Raw genomic sequence first — 12,165 nt, 5'->3', positions numbered from 1 at the left:
AGTCCACTTATAGGTGAGATCATACGGTATTTGTCTTTCATCAACTGGCTTATTTCACTTAGCTTAATATTCTTCAATTCCATCCATGTTGTTGCAAAAGGTAGGAGTTCCATCTCTCTCTTTCTCTTTCTTTTTCTTTCTTTCTTAAATGCAGATTGCTTTTATCTATTTTTTAAATGTCAAAGTTAATTATAAAATATTTAAAAAATGTAAAACCATTATAAAGTCTCAGCAATTAAACCAACATGACACCAGCACAGAAATAATCAAGTAGATCAATGAACTATAATGAGCATTCTAGAGACAAATGTATATGTCTGTCTAACAATGTAATATATGATTATGTTGATATTTCAAATCAATGGGTAAAATAAGGCTTTTTCAACAAATAAGGTGCATGGACGACTATTACTTGAAATAAAACAAATATAGAGCCCTATTTCACACATTATACAAGAAGTATTCAGGTGAATTAAAAATCAATATGTAAAATGTAAGGAGTTTTAGGAGAAAATACAAAATTATATTTTTCATGACCTGAAGTAAAATATTCAAACCCAGAAGCCATAAAGTAAAATATTGACAATATGACTATATTAAACATTTAAGACTGTACAGTAATATACGTATAAAAAAAGTTAAAGGACAAGTAATAGAATAGGAAAGTATTTGCAATACATCTAAAAAGGAGTTAATGGTTTGTTTGTTTGTTTTTAGGGAAAAAATTCTACAAACATTTAATCAAAAAATGGATAAAGAAAACCAAAAAGTCATTTAAAGCTTTTTTAAAATAATAGAAATAGGCAAGAAATATACAAAAACAGGTTTAGTTTCAACAAATAATAAAGGAACAATTAAAATAACACATTATTGTCACAATCAGATTAATAAGTATTAAAAAATATTGGTAATATCAAGTATTGGCAACTGTGAAAGGAATTGGGTATTCATAGAGTGTTTTTCTTCATTTTCTTAAAGCAGTTCCTTTAGCACATTCTGCAGTGCTGGTTTGGTGGAGGTGTATTCTTTTAGCCTTCTTTTGTCTGGGAAACTCCTCATTTTCACCTTCCATTTTAATTGAGAGCCTTGCTGGGTAGAGCAGTCTTGGTTGCAGGCCTTTGCTTTTCATGACTTGAAATATTTCTTGCCATTCCCTTATGGCTTGTAGTGTTTCTGTTGAGAAGTCAGCTGCTCACTGTATCGGGGCTCCCTTGTATGTTACTGCCTGTTTCTCCCTTGCTTGCTTTAGGATTCTCTGTTTGCCTTTGATATTTGCCATTTTAATGATGATGTGTCTTGGAGTGGGCTTCATTGGGTTCTTCTTGAATGAGACCCTCTGTGCTTCCTGGACTTGTGTGACTTTTTCTCTCCTCCAATTAAGGAAGTTTTCCATCATTACTTTTTTAAACACATTCTCTGTCCCTTCCTCCTCCTCTTCTCCTTCTAGTATCCCTACTATATAGATATTAATTTGTTTCAGGTTGTCCTGCATTTCCCTCAATGCCTCATCATTATTTTTGAGTCTTTTTTCATTTTCTTGCTCTTTCTGGGAGCTTTTTTCTACCTTGTCCTCCAGCTCACTGATTTGGTCCTTGGCTTCATGTAGCCAGCTTTTGATTCCTTCTACTCTGTTCTTCAACTCAGAAATTGTATTCTCCATTTCCTCTTGGCTCTTGTTGATAGTGTCTCTGTCCTTTTTCATGGTGATATAGTTTGCAGTAAGTTCCTCGTAGTTTCCCTGTAGTTTTTGGTAATTCTCTCTGAGCTTACTGAGCTCATTGAGCTTCCTTAGAACTGTTATTTGGAACTCAATATCTGATAGTTTATTTGCCTCTGTTTCATTTAGTTCTCTTTTTGGGGATTCCTCCTTTCCCTCGAATGGGGAGTGTTTCTCTGTCTTCCCATTATTTGCGAGACTCTTCTTTTTTGCTTCTGATTCTTAAGTTGATCTGTCTTGACTTCCTGACTTTGTGGTGTGAACTTCTACGGTAGGAGACCTGTGAGATTCAGTGGTGCAGTCTCCTTCATCTCCTGAACTTGGTGCTCTTTGGATACCTTTTATGACATTTATGTTGACTCTCTGGAAGTAATTTGGTTTTGATTATTGTTTGGTTGTTCTTTGGTGGGTCCTACCCTTCAGCCTGTTGCCTGAGGGTCACTCTGCCCATCACATCTTGTGTGTTTATATTCAGGGTCTGCCACTACAAAACAGCAAATCCCAGGAAACAAACACACATCCACAAAAATAACTCTTCCCTGTAATCCCACTATCAACAGCAAATGAACCAGTATTAATAAGGCTGTAAAGAGATTCAGACTATTATAAGAAAGGAGAGAAATAAACTCTTAGTATAAAATCTAATGACTTAATATGCACAAACTTGATGGACCCAAAATGGACGTTAAAACCCATGTAGTAACGAAAATACCGCAAATCATGGAGAAGACCACAGTGGATTTTGTCTTGGTAGCCTCTAGTATTTACCACTGCTCTTTCTTTCTGGATCTGCCTCTGATGACATCAGGTGTTTGACCCCTTCTGACGTTAGGCAGTCCATTAGAGACTTCCAGGAATCTACTGTCTGTGGCTGTCTCTTTCAGTTGTTAATTTAGGCACTCTGCACTCAGCAGTCAGGCTTAAGCACCACCAGGCCAGGGCAGAGCCCCCTGGAATTGGGGCCATTGTGTCTTCTCATGCTGGTGCCACTCAGGGGAGTAGTCTGCCTGAGCAAGATGGCTGCTGCTGTTTGGGGGAAGAGTCAGCACCTGGATCCCACCAGCTACTCTCTCTTCTCTCCCCAAAGCCTCCATCTCCACTGTTTCCTCAAGTGTCTGTGGTCTACTCTTTGCCCCCTTTAGCCAGGGATCTACTCTCTGTGGCTGCTACTCTGCCCTCAGCAGTCAGACTTAGTCATCACAGGGCCAGGGCAAAGTCCCTCCTGGGAGTCAGGCTATTGTGTTCTCTCACTCTGCCACCACTCATGGGAGTGGTCTGCCTGAGCATGATGGCTGCTGCCATATGAGGAGTCAGTACTGGGATCCTGCCGGCTATTCCCTCAGTTCTCTCCCTAAAGCCTCCTTCCCCAGTCTCTCCTCAGGTGTCTCTAGCCCGTTCTGCCCCTGTCTTTGCCAGAGCCTAGGGTAAGTGGCTGCAAATAAAAAGTTATGCATTGGCCCTTTAAACAGTTCCTTGAGTCTCCAGCTGCCTATCTCCGGCAGAGATCAACCCTGCCGCTTTTCACAGCTGGCTGTCATCTGCTACTTTTTGTGCTCTGGGGCTGTAGGCTGGAGGTCCCTGCTTATGGTTTTGACCTAGCTCTTCTCAGGGGGATCCAATTGGCCATTTAAATATCCTTCTCATCCTGCCACCTATGGATGTCCCACTCACCTTCTCGAGTCTCTTCAGCACTCCTCACCGGTTAGGTTGTGCTAAAGCTGAATTCTCCTGTCTGTCGGAAGTTACAAAGCTCCTCTCTCGCTATAGTTCTTTTGTTTGTTCCAGGTGATTTCTCCACAATTTAGTTGCAATTCCAGATTGGTCCTGGGAGGACGTTAGTGTGATTTCCATTCACTCCTCCACCATCTTGCCTCCACTCAGTCTTTAGTTTTTCAATTTTCCTAATTTGACAAGGAAAAAAAACCTGATATGTCAAGTTGGTTCTTAAAGTTTGAAAGTAGATGTCTTTTTTGTAATGAGTATCTTTCAAACTGTCTCAGGAAAAGGCATGGAAAGAAGCTACTTTTGCAGTCAGATTTCTATATTGAAATGTAACATGTTCCAATTTAACTGGAATAATCAGCATAATGGGAATAAAAGTAAATGTAACTGATAACATTAATTTCCTAATAGTAGTTTTTCCTTTGTGGTGGTTTCAGATTGAGAAACTCGATGCCCGAGGGATCCAGCTTGCTGCCCTCTTCATGAGTGGGGTTGACACAGCTCTGTTTGCTAATGATGCCTGTGGCCAGCCAGTCCCTTGGGAGCACTGCTGCCCCTGGATTTACTTCGATGGCAAGCTATTCCAGAGCAAGCTAATTAAAGCAGGCCGAGAGCGAGTATCCCTGATTGAGCTCTGTGATGGCCAGGTACCAGCGTGTCGGGCAGCTGCTAAGAGCCATTTCTGACCTGCTGTAGGATTGAATGGGCAGGGAGGGGAGCAGAGGAGAGACATTGGGAAAGAGGTAGCAGAAGCGGGAGAATGTGTCTGACCTTGACTTAACTTGGTCGACGATAGTCTCAAAGGCCCAGAGTCTGAAGTACATGTTATAAAATCATTTGCTGGAAAGCTTTTTTTCTTCTTTTTTCTTTTGTTTTGTTTTATTTTAAATTTTTTATTGTTGTTCAGTGACAGTTATCCCCATTTTTCCTCCATTGCTGTCCCCTGCCGTGCCCATCCCCCCATGCCCATATTCAGTCTTCCCCCTCCCTCCCATTGCCCTTCTCCATGGGTCCTTTATACATGTTCCTTGATGGAAAGCTTTTTTCTTATTGTCTTCATGTTTTCATATTACTTTTCTTAATCTGAGTATTTTTCCCTGTGAAATACTCATATACTATATGTTTTTCCTCCAGTTTTTAGAATTTTATCTCCCTTATTTAAAAAAAACTATAAGTCAGTTCTGCAAGTGATGATATTTTTTTGTAAAGGAACTATGTTTAGAAATAGAAGAGGGTAGTGAAGTAGGTAATAGTAGAAATGGGAGAGTTTTGTTTTCTTTTTTTGCAATGGAACTTTCGGAAAGATAGGGGGAAGAAAGGGAAAGGAATCCTAACTTACTCCTGTATTCATTTGGGGGGAACGAGCTGAAGGACTAGAGCTGTGGTCATCAAAGTACCCCAAATTCCAAAATTTGGAGCTTTTGTTTCCATAAAATTTTATTGGAGCACAGCCACATTCATGCATTTGTGGCAGAGTAGAATAGTTGTAACAGAGACCATATGGCCCACAAAGTCTAAAATATTTACTATCTGGCCCTTTTCAGAGCAAGTTTATTAACCTTTGGAGTAGAGACATAGACTTATTCTGGACAGGTCAGGGTGTCTGATCCCAGGTATGGAGGAGAAAGTTGAAAGGCTTATGAATATGTCAGGGTTTTGTTCTTCTCTCTTTTACCTGATTCAGTTACCTCCCACTTAAAAGATGACCTATTGCTTGCCAGGTAGTAGACCATCAGTAAATATTTATTGTTATCTTTGTCTTTCTTGACCTAGTCAATGTGCCTCACAAGTCCTCAATAAGAACTAGTATGATGGTAGTACAGCGTTACATGAAAAGTGGGGGCTTTGGTGCCAGACAGGCTTTCCTGAGTGTCACCTTGTCCATTTAACTTCATGCCTTGCTTCTCTTAATGTGAATAGACTTGTGAGACTGTATCTAGAGTGCCCAAAAAATACTGTGCCTGAAATTGAGAAGTTCAAAATTGGCATTTGCTATTATTATTCTGTTTCTTGTTTGAAGGCTGACCTGGCAACCAAAGTGGAAAAGATGAGACAGAGTATCCTGGAAGGAATCAACATGAACTATCCACCACCTTCTGCTCTACTTCCATCACCTACTTTTGTGCCTCCCATGGTGCCCTCTCTCTATCCTGTTTCACTTTATTCTCGAGCCGTGAGCTCAATGCCACCTCCCCCTCAAGGAAGGAACCGAGGGTTTGCAGGTCAGTACCTAAGAATAAGGTATTTGTCATCTCCTATCTGTTTCATAATAACCAATCCAGTAATTATTGCCAGTTACAGAATTAGCAGTGCCAAATATATAGTATCTCATTTACCTTCTCTACTGTATTGTGGTAATTTGCAGAGGAGCTTATTGAGAAAAAGGGCTGTAATCTGAGGAAGAAAGTCCACTGACTTCACAGACCACTCTCCATAGAGGTGGTTGATCCCTAAGAATTTGACTCTCACCAACCAAACTCCTGAAGTAACTGATGTAGAAGCCAGGAGCTACTTAATTGCTTTTGAGAACTATAATTCACATGAACTGGATCTTCAGGGTTGCTGGTTTGATCTCTCAGTCCCCATCAGGCAGATATAGAGAGAGGAGTTTGCAGGAAGAGCAGTAGGAGGTGACAGTAAATGACCATTGTCTGCATATGAGCATAGCATGCTGTACCCACTTTCACTCTGGGGGTAGATCTGATACATTTCCAGAAGCACAGAGAGAAATAAGTTATAGAGCATGCCTTTCAGGGACTGTAGCTTAGTGGGGAAAGCACACACCAACACTCACAAACATGCATAAATTTTTAAATTATGGTGACACATGAGCTGCAGCTTAATGATGAATACACTGTCATGCTTAGGTAACTGAGATCCCGATCCTGATAATGCAAATTACTTGTTCCCTGGTAAAATAGGATATTTTAATGAGGACATTTTACCATGAAATATGGAGATTCTATGATCAGGTGGGAAGGTTATTGCTATGGTTGCTGTGGTTGAAGGTATTTGTTGTCTGCTGCTTGTCCCTTTAAAAATAAAGCTGGAGCCCTGACCGGTGTGGCTTAGTTGGTTGGGCATCATCCCACAAGGCGAAAGGTCGCCAGTTCAATTCCCCAGTTGCGGCGCATGCTTGGGTTGCTGGGGCACATACGTGAGGCAACCAGTTGATGTTTCTCTCTCACACCGATGTTTCTCTCCCTTCTCATCCTTCTAAAAATAAATAAATAAAATAGTTTTAAAATTCTAAAAAGTAAAAAAAAAAGCTGGAGGTTGAAGTTTGGGTTAAATTTAGGGTCATAGAATTCAGTATGAATGTTTAGTTTAAGGCTCTGCTTACATGCGCAGTGAGATGTCTGCTCTGATAACTCTCTTTAGCCAGCTAAAGACCAAGTCTTACAAACCAGGGAGGCAGCCATTCGTTTCACCCTTTGAAGGTGGCTTTATGGCTCTCCACTCTCATTCTTTGCTTGTTGATTTTATTGTGTTTCAGAAGACAGAATTACTACCAGGTTTATAGGAGGTCCTCACCATTGCCCCAGGTCTCAGTGATGCTTAGTCTCCAGTTATGAGTGGTTCATGAGGTGTCTCCTGCCTCCTGAAAGACCACAAGATCCCCCAAATGCAAGTCTTTCTTGCCCTCTTAGTACTAGCTAGCACTGTATTCCCTTAGATTCCTACTTTTATATAAATGAAGGGCTCATTACTAATGACTTGCTAAATGAGTGAAGGGTTAAACACATTTAGGTTTTCTCCATAAATTAATATTTAAAATTTACTAGAACTTTGTATTCTGTGAAGGATTCCTTTTGTGTCCAATTACAAATTTCTACTTTGCGTGTTTGCTCACACACAGAGTTGGAATTTCCTATTTTAAGGTGATATGCTATCTTGTTTTGAATTTGTTCTGGCTTTAAACTGTTGCTATCCTTGCTTTTTAGTGATAACTTACTGTGTAGTTTCATTGTTTTCAGTTTCATTTGGTTGCTTGGGTAATCCTCCAGGGTGTAGTGACATGTATTTAAATCAAAAGTGGTTTTGGCCTATAATTTTCCACTAATTATAAGACATTCATTGTCTCAACAAATATTGGATGCCTACTATGTGCCAGGCTCTGTAGTTGAAAAATTAATCATCTACAGCCTACTTGCTAAAGTGGGTATGTATAGATCGTCAACTTCCTGTCCCTAAATTTGCTTCCACCATGACCCTTTGTTGTTATTGTGTAGTCGTTATCATAGAGAAATGGAAAACAGCAGAGTAGGTGAGCTATAGGATCTTCTGTTCCATCTCTTACCCAGCCTTGCACTTAAATCTCATTACTGCCATTCTTCCTCTCTTTCTAGGTCTCCATCCAATCCCACCCCAAGGAGGAAAACTGGAGATTGCTGGGATGGTTGTGGGCCAGTGGGCTGGCAGCAGATCCTCCAGGGGCCGAGGCTCCTTTGGCATGCAAGTGGTTTCTGTTGGTGGGCCGGGAAAGGGGTAGGTATTCGAATAGGTTGGTTTGGGCTAGTATCAATCAAAGTACCCTTGGGAATTTTCCAACTATAGACTCCTTCTATTAAGGTAAGAGGCATTAACTAACTTTGCATTTTTAAAGCCAGTTTTCAGTTTAGTTCAGGAAACATAAACTAAATGCCCTGCCTCGATAAAAAAGTTTTTGCCCCTAGAGAAGGATGTGGGACACAGAACAGTTTAGTATGATACATAAATGAAAGAAATAGAGATTTACAGTGGTAGCACAGAGGAGGGGCATCTAACTTATAAAGGTCAAACTTCTAAGAGGACGTGAGTTGTTAACTAAGTAAAAATGGGGTATGGGCTTTATATATTCCTCATGATCACTTTTCCCCCCACTTTCTAAAGGCATGGAAAAGAACAGACTGGTAGAGGATCCAAAGGACCTAAAAAAGGAAATAAACAAGTAAGCACCTTTTTTTTTTGAGATTTTTTAGCTTCTCTTTGATAACTCTTGTCTTTTCAGCTAAATTGTAAGAGGTCAGATTAGGCATGAAAACCTGGGAGCTTTCACAACTTCTCCTGGCATTTGATTTTATTCCCCTGCTCCCTGGCTGTCTGGGGAGGAGAGCGAGATTGCCTAGGCTGTTTCCACAGGGCTGCAGAGTGTCATCCTTTTCACTGAGTTAGGCCAAGGTACAAACTTGGTACTCTGACACCTTGGTACCTTAAAACAAGGTACAGTGTTTGAAGACCTTTATGTAGCATGATATGTGCTACATGCAGCCATAAAGGGACCAGACTGAAGTTGATAGTAGGATTGCCAACAATATGCCTGAGCTTCTGAGGGGCTACCAGAGATGCTTAGAAAATTGGACTTCAGCCTTTGCTGAATATGCGCAGGGAAGAGGTGTTACCATTCTGCTTATTCTTAATGGCTTAGAATGGTCTCAAACTTTTCTTCTATTTATTATTATTATTATTATTATTATTATTATTATTTTGTCCTCACCTGAGGACTTTTTTTTCATTGCTAGAGGAAGGGAGAAGGGGGGGGGGGGAGAGAGAGAGGGAGGGAGAGAGAGAGAAACATCAGTGTGAAAGAGAAACATCGATTGCCTCCTGTACGTGCCCCGGGGAGTCAACCTGCAACCTAGGTATGTTCCCTGACTGGGAATTGAACCTGCAAACTTTTGGGGCACAGGACAACACTCCAACCAACTGAGCCACACTAGCCAGGACTTAAACTTTCTTTTAATCTACACCTTGAATTATATCACAGTCCCCACTGGTCTTCATTAGACATGCTCCCAGTCCCCTCCCCCAATATGAAGGAGTATTCTTGTAGTGATTTAAAACCTTGTATTGGACTCAAACTCCTGGCCTCCTCATAGTATAGCAGCTACCATTTCTTGAATGCATACTTTCTACCGAACCCTCTACCAAACATTTTACAGTTTCTAATCCTCACAAGGGTCACTGACTAGACCATACTGCAATGCAACTTTAATGTCAGTTCTCAATCTTAAATCAGCTCTCCTGTATACAACTAGACCTCGCTGTATCCATCCATGTTAACCCCCATTGTCTGATGTTTCCTCAAAGAATACAGATTTGCTTTAATGTTATTTTGAACCAAAAATGGAACTAGAATGGTAAGTCCCCCACACAAAGCATTTTGTAATGCACTCCAAAGCCAGAGAGCAATAACCTTGGAATTTTTCCAAAGTTTCTCAGCTTTTCCTAGAAGTTTTTTAGTAAGGTAATAGGGATTATACCTAGGAGGAACACTGGTCACTAAGATAAGCTCCCATAAGGGAATACAGTCTTGGGGAATTGACCGTGATTCAGGGTCTGATCATTAGGCATGTAGTCTGAAAAACCTCATATTTTTGGTACAATAAGAGTGGGTTCCTCTCTCGGTGGTTTATTCACATTAACCAGGATCATGGATAGTATGTGGATATGGCTGAAAGAGTAGGGGGTTAGAGATGAGAAGGGAGAGAGTGAAAGATAAAGTTATTAACTTACAATACAAGAAATAATTACCATGATATATTATACACTTATTCTATTCCAGTAATTCTTATAAATTCATGTGAAGTATTTATTATTCTTTATTTTATTATTTATTTTTAGAAAGAGAGGAAGGGAGGGAGAAAGAGAGGAAGAAAAAACATCCATGTGAGAGAGAAACAGTGATCAGTTCACACGTGCCCCAACTGTGGGACCATGACCGAATCTGCAACCCAGGCGTGTGCCCTGACTGGGAATCGAACCAGTGACCTTTCATTTTGCGGGACAATGCCCAACCAACTGAACCACATCAACCAGGCCTATCCTTTATTTTAAACAGGAGGAAACTGAGGGCTCAGAGGGATGAAGCATCTTGCCCAAAATTATCCATCAAGTCAGTATCAGAGTTGACATTTCAGCCTGAGCTGACTGAATCCAAAGCCATGTGCTGTGCCAATTCCAGCACAGTATAACAATTCTAATTGTTAGAAACGAGAGTTAGACCTTGGTCTGACTGACTCTAGTGTCTGTGCTCTTAGCCATGTCTACCAGAGCTTACTTTCTCTAAGTGCAAACTACAAGGGAGCCCACAGTATCAGAAGTTTGCTTGGGGTCATGAAATCATAATGATAAAAGTAGCTGGCATTTAATGAGTTCTTACCATGTCAGGCAGAACATGTCTTAAGTGCTTTACAGTGAGTGCCTCCTTGAACCCCTATAGGAACCTATGATGCTATTCTATTTCACAGATGAGGAAACTGAGGGAAAACCAGGGATGGTAGGTCATGCTAAGTTTCTCTAGGCTAAGCTTGCTGGGGGCACTATTATCCACTCTAGAGGTAGCCTGGTCAAGGAAGTCTTCATACTGACTTTGTTCTTAGGCAAGAGATCTTCACTGGTCAGAGCTGCCATTGATTGTCATGCTAACTCTCCTTTTTCTGTTCAGTCACTCTTTCTTCAGAGTGTAATATAATTTATTGTTCTAGCTTATTAAATCTGTTTACATTATAGTCCTGTCTTCTTGAGAGTATTCCTCGGTCGCTGGAGTTTTGTGTGTTTTCAAATTCTTAAGTCACATATTTGTAATGTTTTACTTCCTTTGTTGACTCCCTCAGGTGGCTAATTCCATCCATTGTTTTGATTTTCACTAGTTTTTTCTTATTTCCAGATTCTTGAGCAGCAGTCACAGTAGCCCCCATATTGTACAGGCTTTGAAGCCAAATGATCTAGCTTTGAATCTGGCTCTGCCACCGACCTTGGTCAAGTTATTTAACCTCTGTGCCTTAGTTTTATCACCTGTAAAATGGAAAAGTTGGTATTTACCTCAGAAAGTTAAATAAGATGATATTTGTAAAGTGTTTAGCACTGATCCTGAAACATGGGAAATACTAGATTTGTAGTTATTATTTAAAATTAACCACCAATTCAATAGGAATTAGATTTCCATTATGTATTGTATCATAGTGGAAAGATCAAAGTCTTTGGCATCTAGAGACTTGGATCCAAGTCTAAGCATGCAAATGACGTTGGGCAAGTCTTTTTACTTTTTTGAGCCTCAGTTTTCATGTCTATAAAATGAACAACAGATTATCTGGCATGCCTAACTATTTAGTAACTAAGCCGTCATTATTTGATAACATTCATCGAGAGGCAGCACTCTACTGCAAGGTAATGCAATTCATGTCATTAGCATTTCAATAACAGTCACATTCCTGGAATTGAAAGAAATACAGGTGATGTTTTTAGTTATGAAAGATTCTGAGAAATACTGCACATAGACCTCATGGTTTGTTTTCCTTTCCTTTCGTTTACATGTCCAGCTGTCAGCATTGTACAGCATCGCATGACAGTTAAAAGAATAGACTTTAGAAGCTGACTGACCTGGAGTGGAATCCTGGTCCCACCTTTTTCCTTTCTGTCTCTATCTGGGTGTCTTTGAGCAGGTGACTTCAGTCTCTCTGAGCCTCAGCTTCCTCATCTGTAAATGGGGCATGATAATATCTACCATTTAGGGTCCCCATTAGTATTAGAAAAATATATTGTAGAGCTTGTAAATGCTAGCTGTACCATTATTATGCTGTCATTGCCATTGCATTTCAGTCAGATCCGTCTGTTGTCACCCTAAGTTCTCTGGGTAATACCAGAGTGTATTAGATGTTAACAAGCATTGGGCTTTCTGGCTTCTTTGAAGAACTGAAGCAGCTTCTGCAGGCTAACTTATGAGCATGATTGGGAAGGGTCAGCCA

The 12,165-nt window shown here is 40.3% G+C and overlaps 1 protein-coding gene across 2 annotated transcripts in view; it reads left to right on the top strand.

Moving 5' to 3' along the window:
• FAM120C (family with sequence similarity 120 member C) overlaps positions 1 to 12,165 on the top strand; it is a 93,564-nt gene that overhangs the window by 77,319 nt on the left and 4,080 nt on the right. The window contains exons 12-15 of one of the 2 annotated variants that reach the window (XM_054565728.1): positions 3,877 to 4,086; positions 5,460 to 5,661; positions 7,789 to 7,927; positions 8,312 to 8,369. In XM_054565728.1, coding sequence (XP_054421703.1) covers positions 3,877 to 4,086; positions 5,460 to 5,661; positions 7,789 to 7,927; positions 8,312 to 8,369 — 609 coding nt within the window. The remainder of the gene's footprint in view (positions 1 to 3,876; positions 4,087 to 5,459; positions 5,662 to 7,788; positions 7,928 to 8,311; positions 8,370 to 12,165) is intronic. The other variant, XM_054565729.1, reaches the window with a different exon arrangement.

This window comes from Pteronotus mesoamericanus, unplaced genomic scaffold (assembly GCF_021234165.1).
Source record: "Pteronotus mesoamericanus isolate MK-2021 breed Mesoamerican mustached bat unplaced genomic scaffold, CSHL_Meso_final contig_166, whole genome shotgun sequence".
Classification (NCBI taxonomy): domain Eukaryota; kingdom Metazoa; phylum Chordata; class Mammalia; order Chiroptera; family Mormoopidae; genus Pteronotus; species Pteronotus mesoamericanus.
The sequence above is the reverse complement of the archived record's forward strand: the minus strand, read 5'-3'. Positions and strand labels throughout refer to the sequence as shown.